The 18,779-nt window shown below is 44.5% G+C and overlaps 1 protein-coding gene across 6 annotated transcripts in view; it reads left to right on the forward strand.

Annotated features, from left to right (window-relative positions):
- TNRC6A (trinucleotide repeat containing adaptor 6A) overlaps positions 1 to 18,779 on the forward strand; it is a 46,636-nt gene that overhangs the window by 22,981 nt on the left and 4,876 nt on the right. For 3 of the 6 annotated variants that reach the window (XM_061474045.1, XM_061474046.1, XM_061474044.1), the window contains 15 exons: positions 2,837 to 2,884; positions 6,302 to 8,890; positions 9,633 to 9,797; positions 9,975 to 10,150; positions 10,334 to 10,414; positions 10,864 to 10,915; positions 12,291 to 12,433; positions 12,765 to 12,911; positions 13,081 to 13,218; positions 13,452 to 13,580; positions 13,689 to 13,766; positions 14,028 to 14,238; positions 16,350 to 16,481; positions 17,970 to 18,128; positions 18,377 to 18,517. In XM_061474045.1, coding sequence (XP_061330029.1) covers positions 2,837 to 2,884; positions 6,302 to 8,890; positions 9,633 to 9,797; positions 9,975 to 10,150; positions 10,334 to 10,414; positions 10,864 to 10,915; positions 12,291 to 12,433; positions 12,765 to 12,911; positions 13,081 to 13,218; positions 13,452 to 13,580; positions 13,689 to 13,766; positions 14,028 to 14,238; positions 16,350 to 16,481; positions 17,970 to 18,128; positions 18,377 to 18,517 — 4,389 coding nt within the window. The remainder of the gene's footprint in view (positions 1 to 2,836; positions 2,885 to 6,301; positions 8,891 to 9,632; positions 9,798 to 9,974; positions 10,151 to 10,333; positions 10,415 to 10,863; positions 10,916 to 12,290; positions 12,434 to 12,764; positions 12,912 to 13,080; positions 13,219 to 13,451; positions 13,581 to 13,688; positions 13,767 to 14,027; positions 14,239 to 16,349; positions 16,482 to 17,969; positions 18,129 to 18,376; positions 18,518 to 18,779) is intronic. The other 3 variants (XM_061474048.1, XM_061474047.1, XM_061474049.1) reach the window with 3 other exon arrangements.

Genomic DNA, 18,779 nt, shown 5'->3' on the forward strand with positions numbered 1-18,779 from the left:
AAAGTAACTTTCCTCATAGGGATGTAGGTTTTCAAGGGGATTTGGTATTAATGCCAACACTTTATATGGTGGGCAAATACCTTCTTATTTTTACACTTGCATGTTGATGGAACGTCTTCCCACAAATAGTTTCTTCCACACTCAAGGTTTGTTTCTCAGAACTGGTGTTCTGTGCACCACAAGGGACGTGACTCCTGGTCCCTTCAGCTAAAAAAGAAGGTTTCTGGAATATAGCCGTGATATTTCAAATTGTAGTTCAATTTTGAGCTGTTCTGATTACTTAATCTTGAAGAAGCACATTTAAACTGAAAGTAAACAGAGCGTTGGAAGCAGCTTATCCCTGTGCCCCCTGAGGAATGCTGGATATTACTTTCCAGTATTATTTTTGTCACATCCTGGGAGAGCTCTTTACCACTCCAAGAAGTCATTTTTTAGTTAATGTTTGGGGTTTTAGTTCACCTGTATAAAGGTTTAAAGTAACCTTTTGTATACTTGCTTGCTTCTAAGATGCAACTTTTTCTCCAACATGTATCCCCTACTGGTCAAGTTATATGGTAGCCAGTAGTGATTTAGATAAAACCTCACAGGTAAACTAACTCAAGAATTATTACTCTTTATACAACCTGTTAAACCACCTCATTGTATCCAGAGGATCCCTTTGAGCATAGTGTTCTTCATTTCTCTTCTGCTGTGAACACCAGCCCAATAGTGAATCAGTTGGCTTCCCGTTTGTGTATCACATTCTTCCCAGTTTTGCTTGATTTTGTGCTGCTGTGGCTGGGGGGCCTTTTAGGCTGGGAGATGCCAACGTGTCCCTGTGCCATAGCGCCACAGCGAGTGTGTGGGGACCTCCTTTCCTGGAGTAGTTCTGTGGTTGGAAGAACAGACTAGTTGTTTGAATAACATGTCCACAAGTCAGGCTGATAACAGAAAGGTTCTGGGAGCCTTTAGGGAGAGAAAGTTTGGCCAAAGCCCTTTCCCACCTTAAGAAAATGTTTGTATTATCTGCAGCATCCTATTGGGTCTTCGTTAGCTTGGTGCTGTGCTCCGGGGGACCAGGATCGGACAAGTGGGGTTGTGCAGCCAAGGCCTCCTGCCTTGGTGCCTGTGTCTGTATGCTTGGAAGAGCTCTTTCTAATAACCAGGAGTTCCCTGTTTGTCACGTGCTTTAAGAAATGTAGGGAAGGTGATAATGTAAAGGAAAGTGCTTTTCAGTGCTGGATTTTTGCGGTGGTTTCAGGCTTCTGTAACACGGAGGTGGCTGTAGTCCAGCAGCATGTGAGTGGCTTAATGCCTTCTGGCACCTCGGTATCTGAAAGGAAATACCACTGACATTTGCCTGCCCCAGTCTCACTCTCTAGTTCCTCTTTTAGCCTCCAATGACAGCTTCTGGGTGCTCTCTGTGTTACCTCCAAAACTCAAAATCTCATGAAATTTGGCATGTCTGTAGATCCCTTCCTATTGAAAGAATATCCATGTATAGGCCATTTGGGTTGACAAATTTTATACCTTAACACAATATCTTTGAAGATTATGTTCTTTATTTTTAAAGCATTGTTTAATGGATATTGGGATTGATCTGTATTTTAGGGCTAAAAGGAAAACTGTAGCTTCAAGTGTTGCAGTCAGAGTTGCAGGACTTTGTAATGGCTGCAGGAATTTGATCTGTTATTCCCTGGCATACCCTGGGGTAGGATCGATCCCCAGTTCCAGCTGGGGTGGTAACTGCTTGGTAGGTGCTTTGTGAAAGCCAGCAGCACCAGTACTGTTAAACTTAGAGCCTTCTTTTAACTGCCCGTGCCACACTAAGTGTTTTAAGTGTTTGGTATTGGAGAAGTTTTTAACTGTATCAATGGTCCGCATGTGTTTTGTGTGGACGATCATCTCTTCTGAAAATGAGCCCCCTTTGTTTAGAAGGAAAGCTGAAGAAGGGGTAGTCCTGTGAGTTGTTCTTTTCTGCTGTTCCTAGGCCATCTGGCCTATTTCTTTAATAAAGACATGCAAGTGAAGCCCATGGCGTGCAGTACTTGTGAAAAAGATAGTCTGTACCAAGGTGGTTATTCTAAGAAATCTACATAAGTGGCTCTTGATCAGAACGTTTTCATACCCAGTTCAGATGTTTGCTTTGCTGATATTTCCCCCCCGTATGTAAACTTCACATGAAAAGAAGGTCTTGAATGCTGCCTCGGCATGTTTGCCTCTGCTTTGTAACACATGGGGCTGGCCAGGTGGTTGTTCCACAATGAAATGATTTATGCACTGAACTGAAATACTTGCCAGCAGTAATTGCTTACAACTGTGGGACAGAGCAGAGCGGGAGAGCAGCGCCGGGCTCCTGGCGTTAGTCCAGTCGCTCTGAGTCCTGCTCTGGCGCGAGTGGGTCTCACTTTGTCCATGTGCATCTCAGCAGAGCTGCAAAACGATGTTACAGACAAAGCCCTGGGGAACAGAAGGTTCTTCCTGGAAGTTGAGGGTTTTTCCTTGGTCAGGGATCTGCAGTTAGAAGTGGTGGGGCTGACTTCATTTAGGAAGCAGTGCCTTAAATACAACAGTTATGGTCTCCAACTGTAGGACTTGTGAATTGGAAACATTCGCTTTGATTTCATACAGTGCCTATGGGACTCTTAGGAGGAAGAAGCTATGAGAGAGGGCTGGAGGAAAGTTTGTTGTGCACACACTGGTGTTAAACCGGAGTTGGACTCTACGTGGCTCCTCAGCTGAACCTCTCCTGAGGAAGGGGTACTAACGGATGGGGTTAGAGCAACGAGTGCTCTGGGGGCTGTTGGTACTTTACCAGAGTAACACTTCTGTGACTGTCTTGCTTTTCTTTCCATAGGCATGCCTCCCATTCGGGACTTGGTGAGCCACTCCCCTAACCAGTCAGGTTAGCTCTTTACATCTCCCCTTTGCTTTGCACTGCATGTCTTTGTAGTAGTTACATGCGTCACACAGTCTTGTCCGAGTGTTTTATTCATGTTTCTTTTCTTTGGCTTCTGTTTTCCAATAGCATGTGCTGTGTGAATGTCTGACACATAGCTTCCCTGTGCCATTGCATCCTACATTTGCTTAAACCTTTTCATTGTCTAAAATAACATCAGAATTCATACCAGAACGGATGTTTTGACTGTGTGGCATCTCAGCTTTAAAATACTAAGTGTCTTCTGTTTTTTACCTTTCTGCTTACATGTTGAATTGCCTCTTTGTGGTATTAAACTGAATAATCTGTGCAAGCCTGTGCTTTAGATTAGAGACATTGCATAGCACTGCGGAGGAAATCATGTCTGGGCCTTTCTGGTTTGAATGCTGAGTTTACACTGTGGTAGCACCTGCAGCTCTGCATGTTCCCTGCTGCTCTTTGTCGTTGTGAAGAACACTGGCTGTTCATTTTTTAAGTATATTTTGGAGTAAATGTGCTATGTGAGGACATGGGGACATGCACAGGAAACCACTGAATCCCAGGGTTCTGAGGGGTCCTCAGGAATCATCTGCTCCAACCTTTCAAAGCACAGCATGACCTAGACTAGATGTCCCAGCACCCTGTCCAGCTGATTCTTAACAGTGTCCAGCGCTGGGGAATGCACACTTCCCTGGGGAGATTAGTCAATGGCTGGTTGTTCTTGTTGTAAAACCTCTTGCTCTTGGTCCTGTCAGACTCTCCCCAGGAGTAACTTGTACCCATCACTCCATATCTTTCCATGTGACCCCTTGTAAAAAGGGATAGCCACCCTTTAAACACAAACATGAGGCTTAGGTTTCCCTTGAGCCTTCTGTTCTCCAGGCTGAGCAGTCCCAGCTCTCCCAGCTTTTACTCATGTGTCTTCCCAGTCCTTGGATCATCGTTGTGGCCCTTCTCTGGTTCCTCTCCAGCCTGTCCACAACTCTTCTGTATAGCAAGGTCCAAAACTGAACACAGTATTCCCAGGCAGGTCTGACAAGCCTTGAGTAGCACAGGTAGTGCTGTGGGGCTGTAGTGGCTCTAGTTCATGTCCCCATAAGGCTGCAGCAGGTGCAGGGCTTGGGAGAACATTTCACATTGCATCTTTTCTGTTTTTTCCTTGAAGTTTTCATCCTTCACATTTTCCTCAAAGCCTGCTCTCAAGGGAAGGTGTTAAACCTCCTCTCCTCATCCTCCCTCTTCCCCTGTGTCAGGGAGAGGAGAGGCAAAGCTTGTGCAGGATGGTCTCTCTCTGGGAGCAGGGTTGGGTGCAGCAGGATGCTGTGCCCTTGCCCTGGCAGCTCTCCTGTCCTTTGCTTCAGTTAGGAAACCACTGCAGAGGCCAACAGCTACAGTTGCTCATTCCTGAGTTTGGAGTGCTTTAGTAAGGCACAAACTGGATTGTAAGAAGCTCAGGTTTATGTAGTTCATTTATGTCCAGGATTCAAGCAGCAAAAGTTCACCTGCAACTTCTGAATAGTCCTGGGGAGAAGCGCAGGCCTGGGCTGCTCTTGGCTGGGTTTGCTTGTCACCAAGAGCAGTATGTTGTCAGCTGGGATTTCTCAATGTTTAGGGTGGTTTTGTGGTATCTGCCAGACACACAACACCAGAGATAATCTCCTGCTTACTCAGTATTTGTATTCTTAATCTCAGACGTTCATGGGGGTGGAGATTCCAGCAGGGAGATTCCAGAACAGTGGTTCCCACTAGAAAGCACTAACACACGTTTATGTCGAGGAAAAACTGTCAGTCAGGGTAGTTCTGCATGCAGTGGGATCACATTCTGCATGGCTGGAAATCAGTCATTACCTGCTCTCTGTGCATTGGCTCCTTACAAACTGCATCACATCTAAATTAGGATAATAGAACTTTTTAAATACAGGGCTTCTGTTGTGCAGTGAAGGTTTGTTTGCTGTTTCACTCTGTTCTGTACTCATAACCCTTGTCTCTTTCCCCATGTTGAATTTGGGCTGTTCGCAGCTGTGCACTTCAGTGTTGCTTTTGCAGTTGATCTGTTACTGAAATGATGTTTTTCAATCCAGATGTTTCATTAGTGCGGCTTTTGGTGCTGTTGATTCTCTCCTTCGTGAGAGTGCAGACAACTCTTATCTTTGGTTAGTCTTTTAATACAGGTTAAATGACTTCTTTTCTTTAAACACCAGTGTGAGATTGGAGATCCTGGGGTTTGCTGGATTTTGCTCAGATACCGCAGTGGTTTTTCTAGTAACACATTAACAGGCAGGTCTGGGGTTATGTTCAGCTGAAGGAATGTCTCCCAGCTCTCCCAGGGTTACGTACGTTTTGAATAGCCCAAGTAAAGGCAAACAAGGGAATATTACAAAGAAGTGTTGTTTACTTAAAAAAACCCAACTAAATGTTTTCATGTGCAGAGAAGCTGCTGCACACGCAGCCACTGAGCGTGCACCAGTGTGCTTATTCTCTCAGTGCAGGCAAATACAAAGTAAAAAGCTCCAGTGGCCTTTGTACTTGTGTTCCTTTGCCAGCTTCATCACTGTGTTCCACACGCTTCACGCTTCCATAGTTCCATCTTCTGCTGATGCTTTGATTGAGCAGTCATGGGGGAGGGCTTTGCCTGAAGCGTTGGACACCTGAGATGAGAATTGATGGTGCTTGTTTTGCACCAAATACTCCGTGGTGCCTATATTTACCATGCAAAGTGTGTAAATGAATTAGGGTCTGTGTCTTCCTGATTCCCACATCAGCCTATCTAGTGAAATAGCAGCAGTGATTCTTAGATAAGTGAGAAGTATCAGTTCAGCCACTTAATCTGAGCTTCTGCAGGGCAGAACTTTAGCCTGGTCTTGTGAGGTTTATATGGGTTGTTGGATAAAAGAAAATCTCCTCAATAACTTAAGAATCCTTCTATGATGTCTTAATGGGGTGGGAAGGTGTTTCTCTAGCTCCCGTCACACAGCAATTGGCGCTGCTAGGTCAGTGTAATATCCTGTTCAGATTTCTGCCTTTCCAAATGTCTTTGATTTTTATGTAGTATTTAGGGTTTAATATGGACATGTTTCTAGAAAATACTTTAAATCCAGAGTATTTGAATACCCCGGCTGTTTCTCTGGGACAAGACGACCTGTACCTTCAGGAGTGCTGCTTTGTGCTCTTGTGAGTGCCGCTTTGCCTGCTGGCGAGAAGTGTTCTAGGTTGTGTGTGGGGCAGTGTTCTGAGCACCTGTACTTACCCGGAAGCTTTCTCTGTCTTCTTCAGGACTTGAGTGTTCAAATATGCAAAAGGATTCTTGGCTTAGCATCTTTATGTGTTCATTTTCCTCTTCTGCTTTAATGAAGTAATAATACTAAATTTACAATGATGCTCTTGGACTTTCCCTCTTCCCTTTAGATCTGAACCACAGTGGTCTAGGATCCCATTATGAAAATTCTCACTGGGGACCAGTCTCTTCAAATAGTGACTCCAGCACAAACTGGGATAAAGTTATTGTAGACGGCTCTGACAAAGAAGCATGGCCATCAATCACTGGCAGTGACCCGGAGCTGACATCAGAATGTATGGACACTGACTCTGCCTCTAGCTCTGGGTCAGAGAGGAACCTCGTGATAATGGCTTCAGGGAGCACAGGTGGAGAAAGCGATGGCATTCGGAATGGCATTGGACATGGTTCTCAGAATAAGTTTGTGGTTGGTAGCAACAGCAATAATGTGGGCAATGGAAGTATTAATGGGCCGTGGGGCTTATCCCACGGAACCATAATAAGCACATGTCAAGTTTCTGTGGATGCTCCTGACAGCAAATCTGAAAGTAGCAACAATAGAATGAATGCTTGGGGCACCATAAACTCTTCATCAAATGGAGGGTTAAATCCAAGCACTTTGAATTCAAATGGCAACCATGGTGCCTGGTCTGTATTGGAGAACAATGGACATGCCCTGAAAGGGTCTGTAGGGAGTGGTAATCCTGGCACAAGTATTCAGTGCAGTACCATAGGTCAGATATCTAATAGTCAGAGTATTAACTCTAAGGTGGGTGGTTCAGCCCATGGTTCCTGGGGAAGCCTTCAGGAAAGTTGTGATTCTGAAGTAAATGGTACAAGGAATGTTTCATTCAGTGGGCAACCTCAAAACCTTAACACTGAAATGAATGGACCAAATAACACTACTAACTTTATGACCTCTAGTTTACCAAACTCTGCTGGTTCAGTGCAGATTAACGAACTGCCTAATAATACAGGGCATGGGGCCTGGCGCGTGAGCACAATGAATCATTCTCAGATTCAGGCCTCTCCAGTTTCAAATGGCACTTCCATTTCTCATCTTAGCAATGGTGAGGCGAAAAATGGTGGATCTTATGGTACTACATGGGGTGCCTATGGTTCTAATTACTCTGGAGACAAATGTTCAGGCCCAAACAGCCAAGCTAATGGTGACACTGTGAATGCAACTCTAATGCAGCCAGGCATTAGTGGGCCTGGCAGCACTAACTTTCAAATCAATGGGAATAAAGGAGGAGGGGTGTGGGAGGCAGGGACAGTCAACTCCCAGAACATGCCATGGGGAAGTGGGAATGGTGCGAGTGCTGGCGGGAATAGAAGAGGATGGGGGAACCCTGCACAAAACACTGGCACTAACATTTCAAATGGGGAATGGAGTAAACTGCCCAGTAATCAGCATTCCAATGAAAGCGTGAATGGCAACGGCAGGAAGTTTACAAACGGATGGAAGTCTGCAGAGGAGGAGGACCTCAGCAGCCAGAGTCCTGCTGCTCCTCAGCTCACGGAGCAGAACAGCGCGTGGACCAAAGCAGGTACAGCAGACAGCGAGGGCAGCGCCGAGAGCTCTGGGTGCCATGAAGATCGAGCCACTGCGGAAGGACAGAACCGGGAGAGAAGGAAAGTTGACCAGCACGCGTTACTCCAAAGCATAGTGAACAGAACTGACTTAGATCCACGTGTCCTTTCCAACTCTGGTTGGGGACAGACTCCAATCAAACAGAACACTGCCTGGGATACCGAAACATCACCGAGGGGTGAAAGAAAAACTGACAATGGGACAGAGGCCTGGGGGGGCTCTGTGACACAGACTTCCAGCTCAGGGGGGTGTGTGGATAGACCTAACCCTAATAATAATGATACCTCATCTGTATCAGGGTGGGGAGATCCAAAGTCTGCTACAAGGTGGGGAGACTCCAAAGGGTCAAACAGCCAAGGGGGGTGGGAAGAAGATTCTGCTGCTACAGTAATGGTCAAGAGCAATCAATCATGGGGAAGTGGCAAAGAGGAAAAGTCATCTTGGAATGACTCACAGAAGATCAAACAGGGATGGGCGGATGGACAGAAGGCCAGCCAGGGTTGGGCAGTTTCTGCCAGTGATAGCTGGGGTGAAAACTCAAGAAGTAACCATTGGGGTGAAGCTAAGAAATCCAGTTCAGGAGGTAGCAACAGTGACAGATCAGTATCTGGTTGGAACGAGCCAGGTAAATCAAATTCTGTTTCCTGGGGAGGTAATAATACAAACCCAAATACTTCTTCAGGATGGGATGAGCCTGCAAAGCCTAATCAGAACCAAGGCTGGGGAGACCCTCCTAAATCCAATCAGCCTCAAGTTTGGGGGGATTCATCCAAGCCGATCAACTCTCCAGAGTGGAACAAACAAGATGTTGGCTCTTGGGGAGCCCCGTCTGCCCCGAACAAGCCCCCCGGCTCGGGCTGGCTGGGGGGGCCGATGCCAGCGCCGGCAAAGGAGGAAGAGCCCACGGGCTGGGAGGAGCCATCCCCTGAATCAATACGCCGTAAAATGGAGATTGATGATGGAACTTCTGCTTGGGGGGATCCGAGCAAGTACAACTACAAAAATGTGAATATGTGGAATAAAAATGTCCCAAACAGTAGCAGCAGTTCAGACCAGCAAGCACAGGTACATCAGCAGCTACTGTCTTCAAGTGCCATGTCTAGCAAGGAGAGCAGTTCGGGTTCTGGTAAGGCTTGGTTTTATGCCCTGTTTTCTACTAGCTGTAAACCGCTTCTTTTGTTCTTGCTTCATATAACAATACTTTAGCTTAAAGTGGTAAAGGGGGGTGCTGGTGAAGTACCATTCTTATTTAGGAAAAACACCCAACAGCAATGCTCGTAGACATGGGTGTTTTTATGCAGATTGGAAGATCTAGTTTTAAATAGCTTGAGGAGTTAAAGTAACCCGGCTCTACTTGAATTCTGGGATGTGGAAACAGAGGAAATACCTCCTAGTATCTGAGGAATGAAAGTATTTTTCTTCATTTGCTTCTAAACCTGTTAAAACGTTACCAAAGAGCCCCCTCCAAAAGGGACAGAATGAAGGAGGTTGGTTTATATGGACTCGAGATCAGACTTTCTGATCTTGTAGTTTTGGGAGCAGTGAATAATACTTGTAGATGAGCTTGTGTGGTGCTTATGAAGTATTTTGTGCTCTCAAATGTGGAGAGGAGTAGCTTAAATATAATGAGCAGTTCTTAGGAACTTAACATCTCGGACATGTCTATTACCAAAATGGAATGTTTTACATAAGAAATTTGTATTTTTATGATTATTTTTGAACAGCTGACAGTTGTAATATGTGTATGTGCACTAATACGCTTTTTATTGTGTGTTACGGCTCTAGAAAAGCAAACCACTTGAGTTTCTTTAGGTAGCTTTTATAATCCTGTTTAAAAACATGCCAGTAACTCGTACTGCTTTAAAAAGGTTGGGGAGAGCCTTCTACTCCAGCCACTACTGTAGATAATGGAACTTCAGCGTGGGGTAAGCCCATGGATACTGGTACTAGCTGGGGAGAGCCCATCAGCGATGCAGCAGGCACCTCTGGCTGGGGAAACACTTCTCTTGGTCAACAGGCTTCAAATAAACCCGGTGAGTGCTTCTTGTGTCATCTCTGAGGAAAGGGGATGGGGATGGGGAAGCAGCTCTGCAGAAGCTTTATGTTTCTGAGGGCTTACGATCTTGAAGTAAGGACCAAGCTAAGGTCTGTGTTGAGGGCAGTCAGTTGCTACTGAAATGCTGAAGTGCTGGGTTTTTTTTCACAACCAGGGCCTAAATCTATGCAAGATAGTTGGTGTGGAGATGATATGCCATTGACAGGCAGTCGTCAGACCAGCTGGGAGGAAGAGGAGGATGTGGAGATTGGAATGTGGAACAGCAGTTCTTCACAAGAAGCTAATTCATCTTTAAATTGGCCACCGTACATGAAGAAAATGCCCACGAAGGTAATGAGGCGCCTGGGTTGAGCTTTCTGCACTGTTGGCAGATCTAAAAGCTGAGCCAGAACAATGCTGCCCTGAGAGGGGCCATTAAGCTTTAATCTTCATTCATATCATTCTGTGATGTCATTTTAGCAGTAGGTGGTAAACGTCTTCTGAGCATCACGGGAATTCCTTTCTGTTTTTAAGGGAATAATGAAAGGTGGAAATAAGCAAGATGAAACATGGATCAATCCATTCATTAAGCAATTCACAAATCTCACTTTTTCAGTAAGTATTTGCCTTTACCTGGCTCTATTGCCTTCACCTGGCTCTATTGCCTTCTTACTGTGCTGACTGTAATGCACAGGGAGTAACACGCTCAGTTGACTGGGGTTTGTTTCATAGTGCTTTTCTCTTTACTTCTCTTTGTCTCCCCTCTGTCACCCACCCATTTGCTTTGAATCTTCATTACAAAAATGCCAATTGATTGGTGAGAAGTGGTTTTGTGAATACCACCCTGGTGTTCACCTGGTACTCTGGGGTTTTACTTAACCTTACACACGTATTTCGGTGCAATACCTGTTTTCAGTTGGGTACCAACTAAGGGGTTTAAAAAGCATCCGATTTGTCTCTTTTTTTCCCCTTGCAGGTTTGAATATAAATAGTATTATAGGAATGTCTTTGGGTTAGCTTTTAAAAATACTACTAAATAATTATGTTTCATTTTATTACTTCAGAGAGAATCACCAGAAGAAACCATACAGAGCAATAAGATGGACATGTCTGGAGGTAAGGCTAGGAGAGCCAGCCTGGCTTTTACTGCTTTCCTTCCCAGTCTCTCTTTTAGTTTATATCCTTCTGTAAATTACTTTTCAAAAACTGTATATATCATATATATAGCTACAGCTATATATAGTTAAATATGCTTCCCTAAAGAAGAGGAATACCCTTGTAAAGAAAAAACCTGTGTGTATGTGAGTAATGCTACACACATGAATCACCTGGTTGCTCTAGTGATATTCCCCATAAATCAAGCTGAGCTGACTTAAAAGAGTGTTTTCAGGGTGTGGTGATTTTGCTTCTTGCAATGTAAGTATCTGGCTTGCCCTCAGGATACATCCTTCACACAGACACGTTCTGAATCCCACAGTCCCTCATTGTGGTTCATTCTTGGAAACACATTCTCAGTTCTAGGAACTAAATTAATACTGAGCAGTTATTTCAGAGGCGTTTAAACCTGAGTGTGAAACGACTTGGGAGCAGTTCTGGTTTTATTTGAAGCCAGTTATGATTCCTCCAGCAAATAAAAGCCAGCATAATTCTGTAATACACTGATACTATAATGATAGAATTCTTATTTAAAAGTATCTGTGGCACTCTACTGTTTAGTGGAGTTGCAGTCTTCTTATTCCAGTATCAAACTGGGTATTTTCACTTTTAGGTTCACAGTCTAATTGTGTAAGAGATTGTTCTTTGAATTTTAGATTTGAATATTAAGGGGAAGCCCCATATTTAAATTATTTCTTTTTTCAGTTTTGAGTTTAAAACATCAGTTTTGGAAGTAATTCTCTTGCACTGAATGCAGTGAAGGATTAAATGGACCCTTTTTTACTGCTTACATTTTGATCTTGTAGCTTGCCTAGAATTCATGAGAAGATAACTTCATATTTGCTTTTAATAAACACAAATACTGTACATTTGTGAAGGTTTTTGTTTGGTTGGGTTTTAGCTAATAGGGTTTTTTCTTAACTGAATCAAATTAAAGGGCTTCTGAAATACTGGACGGATGTAGGGATGTGATAAAGCTACTGCTTCAAAGCCAAGACAGTGCTTTGTGCTTCCAAACCAGACACGTGGCATTCACAACTGGAAACTCCAGTTAGAACAATTAAACTTTCTTGGTTTTAAGAACTGAGAGCAACATTTTTGTGGAGTCCAGCAAAACCTGCTGACGCCGTGCTGATGCCAAGTTCTCAATTGTCTATACCCATTGATCCATAGTGTTTCCTTTCCCTTTTCACTAAAGCCCAGAGAGTTCAAAGCTAAACTGGTGTTTTCTTTCATTAGTCTCTAGCTTGAGAGCAGCATCAGTGCAGCTCTTCAGAAGCACAGGCTGGTTGCTGGTGTCTGGAATACTGCAGTCACCTCTCTCACCTTTTCCCAGGGTTATTGCCAGATAAGCGGATGGAGATGGATAAGCACGGCCTCAGTGTGGGAGATTACAACCGTGTGGTTGGAAAAGGCCCTGGTTCTCGTCCTCAGATTTCCAAAGAGTCTTCCATGGATCGCGGTCCTTACTTTGATAAGGTCAGTAGGTGTCCTGCTGGTGGACACTTTAAACTTCTTTGACTCTGTGTGTTCTTTAGCTTTCTGCATTTAGTGGAGGGGAAAACCGGGGCTTTCTTGTTAATCCGTAAGAGATGTTTGTTCTTTTTAACTTACTGATATGTAATACTAAGCAGTTTCTGTAGCCCCTTTGCAGTGCAAATGACTAACTAACCTGATCTCTTTTGTTTTCTGCCTATTTCCTGCTGGTGCTGGACTGTCTGTGACTCTTCCCTTCTGCTCCTGCCAATGGTTTCTCCCTTCTGCTTGCTTGCTGGCTGGGTGTTGCGCATCGGTTTGTCTGTCCCATCAGGATGGCATTGTAGCAGACGAGTCCCAAAACATGCAGTTTATGTCCAATCAAAACATGAAGCTTCCCCCTTCAAATAATGCACTACCTAACCAAGCCCTTGGCTCCCTAGCAGGGCTGGGTATGCAAAACTTGAATTCTGTTAGACAGGTAAGGCTGTGTGCGTATCCTTGGCATGTTACTTGACAGCATTTAATGCCTTTTGATATAACATCCTACCTATGTGATTGATCTGTACTTAATTTGTAATTCAAATGCATAGGGGTGGGAGGAGCAGCAGAAGAGGTTTGCTGTCACTCACTGTCCTTCCTTCCCGCAGAATGGCAATCCCAGTATGTTTGGTGTTGGTAATTTAGCAGCACAGCCCAGGAGCATGCAGCAGCCTCCAGCACAACCTCTTAATTCATCTCAGCCTAATCCACGTGCTCAAGTGCCTCCTCCATTACTATCCCCTCAGGTAATGAAGTACATAAAACATTCTGGGTGTAAACTACCAAAACGCTGCTTCAGAAAATTGTGTTTTGTTTATGGGTGTTGCTGATGTTTATTCTGTCAATATTTGAAAGGGCTTTTGGCTTGGGGAGTGTTTCAGAAACTAGGCAGCTGTTGACAGAGGTTATAATAGCCTACATCCAGTGTAACTGGCAGCGCGTTACTGTCGGTCACTCTTTATTCTGGTCTGGTTTGCAGGTTCCAGTATCATTACTGAAGTATGCACCAAACAGCGGTGGCCTGAGCCCACTTTTTGGCCCACAACAGGTAGCCATGTTGAATCAACTGTCCCAGTTAAACCAGCTTTCTCAGATCTCCCAGTTACAGGTAAGCCACCAGAGCTGGTCGCTGGGTTCTGTTTGAAAGTCTAAGTAGAGACTTCACGTCAGCTCTAAACTATTCTCACAAACACCACCACCAAACACTGTCTCCTAGCGGTTGTTGGCTCAGCAGCAAAAAGCGCAGAATCAAAGAAGCATGCCTTCTGGTGGTCGTCAACAGCAGGAGCAGCAGGTAACGAACCCCTTTATTATTCACTTCTCAAGCTAGCTTTAAAACCTGTTCATTGTCTGAGCTGCCTTTCTTGTTAGAAATGCCATTGAAGTGTGCAAGAGTGAATGGAGTTTTGACAAGCTCTAAAAAAAAAGGCTTAGCTTAAGGCTGGGCTCTGCTGTGCGTAGGTGCACAGAGCACAGAGATGCCTTTCCTGATCTTTCTTTAGATGTGAAAAAGCTTTTTGCCCATTTATATTGTAACTGCTCTGTTTTTTTTAAGGGTCGATCTCTTAGTATGCAGCAACAGATGATGCAACAGTCCCGTCAGCTTGATCCAAACCTGTTAATGAAGCAGCAGACTCCACCCTCTCAGCAGCAGTCACTCCATCAACCCTCCATGAAATCCTTCCTTGAGAATGTCATACCCCACGCTACTCCTGAGCTGCAGAAAGGGCCATCGCCAATAAATGCATTCAGCAGCTTCCCCATAGGTGGGTTTCTCCACACTAACATCATACAGTTAAATGCTTACAGAACACCCCCCCTTCCTTTTCATTTGCCTGGGAAAACAACAGGGACTGTAATCCTGTTAGCACTTACAGTTCTCACGGAAGCGGTAATTCTTTTGGGGCTTATCCAGTTATCTTTGTTCACCAAAGAACTTATGTCACAAGTACACTTACTGCCTGAAGTGATTGTATGTCAGTGCAGATGCTGTACATTCTTAAAGAATGTCTGTCTCCTTTTCTTTCTTTTTACCCTCTGGGTCCCAAGGATGATACAAAGTCCTTTTGCACTTAGAATTCCTGGAGCTAAAGGACTTTTAGAAGTGGAATCCATACAAAGAATCCATTGAAGTGCTCTCATTTCTTTGGATTTTAAAAACATTTCGATGCATCTGGAATTGCATAGGTAGAACAAAATGTTCATTTCCCCTGTGGTGGTTTTGTCCTGGGAAGAAAGGTTTAAGCTCTTCAGTTTTAAAGAATGGTTGTCTCATTTCAGGCACAATGTCTGAAGGTTTATATATACAAACATCTCCTGTTTCTTTCTCCCCACATTTCCAGGCTTCTGTCCAATTTCTACTTCAGAAATTCCAGGCTTGTATATTTTCTCCTTACTTTAGGTCCCTTTGTAATGCTGTTTTATGCTTACTACAGCTGTTTACCATTTACCTCTGTTCCTTATCCCAGTTTATTTCCTCCAATTTGCTTTTCTTCTATTTTATCCTGATCTGGTCATTTCTGTTGGGCTGATTTCCTTTGCATTCTCATTGCCCTTCGTAGAGCAGTTTGTTTGGTAGAGACTGCTGCTGAAACCCTTGTGCTTACAGGTGGAGCGTGATGGAGGCAGTGCGTTGGTGCAGGCCATGCTCTTGCCTTGCATGTGCCGCACTGGAGTTTTGCTTATGGCCAGTCTTAAGTTCAGGCTTCCTGCCTGCATGAGGCTCCTTTCTGTTTCATTTCTCAAGTTGAATTGTTGTGTACTATTAAGTAGCTGCTTTCTCACCGTAATCGTTGCCACGCTGCAGGAACCTGCAGTATATGAGACAGTTTCTCTGAGGCTTTTGGAGGTGCTGCTTTTCTGGCATCCACATCTGCTCATGCCTAAACTAAAAATCCCAACCAAACGAATGAAAAACCAAACCAGCTCCTCTATGGCAATGAGCATCCCCTCAGGAGCAAGATTAAGCACTGGTTTTCAGTGTTGAATGAGTGAGTTTCTGGTAGAGATTTGAGATGTTGCCTGAGTGTCTCTGGCCCTGAGCTAAAATGTTGTAGTGGTTTATTTTCAGAGCTGGAGTAAACAGATCTGAAGGGCTGGAAAGGTAACCAGGTATGGTTGGGAATGAAGGATCCTTCCTGACCTGGAAAGGGAGCAGGCATGCCAAAGTCCAGAGCATGGGCATAGTTGTCCAAGCCCAGAACAGCTGGTGCTCACAGGTATTGGCTTTCATTTGGGTTGGCATTGTGTTGATTCCCTGGCAGATAAATGTTTTGAAATGGAGACAACAGCTTAGAACAGGCAAAGACAGGTTGTGTTTGGTTTCTTCTTACCGAGGTTTCACTGCTCAATGTGAGGAGGTTAAATGGAGAGGGGATGGTGTTGCTTGTGTGGTCTGAGGCTGGCGAGGTGTCCTGGAACAGCCCGGGCAAGAACAGGAGTGAGGTTGTAACTGCAGACACCAGGACGTAACTTCTGCTGAACAGGGATGAGTGCAGACCCCTGGTGAGACAGGTGTCCTTTCTAGCTGAGTGTAGCTCCCCAAAGGGCAGTACCTCTGCTCCATCCAGATGAGATCAGCTGTGCTGCTGCTGGGCTGGTATTTGAGCTTCTCTGACTTCCCAATGGCTTCTTCCACTGCCCTTTTTGCATGAAGACATCAGCTGAGAACTTTGGGTGCTTTGCATTGCTTAGCTTAGCTTAGCTTCTGTCTGGAGTAAGTTCACTGTGTTAAATGCTAGAATGTTTCTCAAAAACAGAGACTTGGAAGTGTGAAAGAACCATAGTAACATGCTCTTAAACGCTCACTAGGACAACAGGGGTAGTTAGCAGAAGAAAAACATTCAGCCTGTATTTCATAAGTTATATGTGTTTCTAGGAATGAACTCAAACTTGAATGTAAACATGGATATGAGCAGTATTAAAGAGCCACAATCTCGCTTGAGGAAATGGACTACAGTCGACAGCATTTCTGTGAACACATCCTTGGATCAAAACTCCAGCAAACATGGTATGTGTTTCACACCTCAGAGCCTGCTTTCACCTTCTGGCTCTCACAGGCAGGTTTGCTGCGGTTAGGTCTGGAGGTGTAACTACTGTGTTGCTCGTAGCTGTCAGAATTTGTGTTGTGCTGTCTGTGCCAAACGTGCTGCTCGTCTCCCCCAGCAGCCCAGAGCTGCCTGAGTGATTTTACCTACAGAAATGATGTTGTGATGGGATTTAGTAGAAAGGTACAGAATGCCCTTTCCAACCAGACTTGTCTTTAAGCGTGAGTGCTACTCCTGGCTTTACCTTGATCTAGACTGGAATGCTTCATGTCTTCTGGAACCAAAAGCTGCAGATTTCTAGTTTGGTTCCCCTGACCCTGCTGGCCTAAAGAGGGTTTATGGGGATTTAACTCTGGTCACGTCTGACATTTCTGATGACACGTTCTGCTTGTGAATGTGTACATTTGCATTCTAAAACCAGGGAGAGCTTAGAAGGGTAGACAAGTACCAATGCTGTACTCGGTGTTGGAGGAGGCAGAGGACTTGGTTACGTCTTATTTCATCCCAGTAATCAGGATTCATATGACATTTAAACTGTTTCAGTTGCTTGAAATCTCATCCAGTTAAAATGTGAGTCTATAGCACAAAGGTTCTGTGTCTAAAGATAGCTATAAGATGTCTCCAGTCTCCTCTTACTTTCCAGTCTCGAGATTGTTGGGGTATTTATAGACTTGTCAGCTGCTTTACTACTGTGAAATGACTTGCTGCCTTATGTGTCTAGTGGAGGTGTCCTGCCACCGCGCTTCTGAACCTCGTCTGATTGTTACCCACAGCAGTCAGTGCTGTGTTACTTTAGCTGGGGGTGATGTTTTCTGAATGGCATCAGGAGTTTGATTGTTTGAGCTCCGTATCACATCAAATCCCTGGTAAAAGTCCTCTGTTCCCTCAGAACCGTAGAATGTCTTTGGCTCTGCTGCCTAATAACTTTTCAGCTTGTCCTTGCAAGACTTGTACAGGCTCTGTTTGATGCTGTGCTCCGCTTCCATTCATTCCTCTGCCTCCAGTGATTTCTACATTTGCTGTTTTGCCCTGCCAGGAATATGAGTAGGAGTTGAGAACTTTGCAGTAGCTCAAGATCCTTCAGATTTGGTTAGATGCTTCTTCCAGGAGCCCTCCCGTCACAGAATATTCTGTGATTCTGTTCACTACCCCTGCTAACCAGTTCGGTCTCACAGAAAGCTCTTGCCCTCTTGAATGAATGTTTTCCTTATTAAATTTAAGTGTCCTATTTGAAGGAAATGATTTCGTGATTCTTACATTTTTCTCCTGAATTATTCAGAGGCATTTCATTTTAGATCATATACTCCTGTATGACTTCCTATGTAACTTGACATCACCAGAGGACAGTCTGCTGCTGTATATTTCATGAATGCTTTACAGGGGTATGTTCTTACATAGAGAGAGAAAATACAAGAATTGGCTTTGAAAAATACGTCCTTCTTTATTACTAGGTGCTATTTCAAGTGGTTTCAGGCTGGAAGAGTCTCCGTTTGTTCCATATGACTTTATGAACAGCAGTAATTCACCAGCCAGTCCCCCTGGATCCATTGGGGATGGCTGGCCCCGTGCCAAATCGCCTAACGGCTCTAGCAGTGTTAACTGGCCTCCAGGTAGGTGTCCTCACACCAGGTATGTGTCCTCACGTGGGGCTCTGAGCACCAGATTGTACCCTGGTGAGATGGGACCAGAAAAACTAGAAATGAAGTGACTGAAGTGAAAAGAAAAGAGCAGATTAAGTAAACGAAACGCTTCAATGTTTGGGCTTTTCAGTCCTTAGGAGATGTGTTGTTTAGGCAGATGTTTCCTGTTGTAAAACAGCGAATCCAAATAAGCTTCTCTTCTGTGTGTCCGTTCCTAGAGTTTCGGCCTGGTGAGCCATGGAAAGGTTATCCAAACATCGACCCTGAAACTGACCCTTACGTCACTCCTGGCAGTGTCATAAACAATCTGTCAATTAATACTGTGCGGGAAGTTGACCACCTCAGGGACAGGAACAGTGGTAGGTTCAGTGCTGCCTCCTCCATCCTGTACTCAGCTTGCTTCGGGCGCAGAGAGGGACTGTTTACTTGGAGATGGGTTTGCTGCTTGCTCATCTCCTTGTTTATCTTCTGTATTGTGGATTTCGGGGCTGAAAAGCTCATCTTTGGCTCAAGCACTGCTACTTGATGCAATGCAGCAGATACTCCAAGAATGTGGGCAGTGAGTGGATGCTGCTGAGTGTAATCAGCAATTTGTCATTCATTAAATGTGCGATTCTGATG

This window comes from Pezoporus flaviventris, unplaced genomic scaffold (genome assembly GCF_033815535.1).
Source record: "Pezoporus flaviventris isolate CSIRO_AGI_PZ_B2104156 unplaced genomic scaffold, CSIRO_AGI_Pfla_v1 ptg000078l, whole genome shotgun sequence".
Taxonomy (NCBI): Eukaryota; Metazoa; Chordata; class Aves; order Psittaciformes; family Psittacidae; genus Pezoporus; species Pezoporus flaviventris.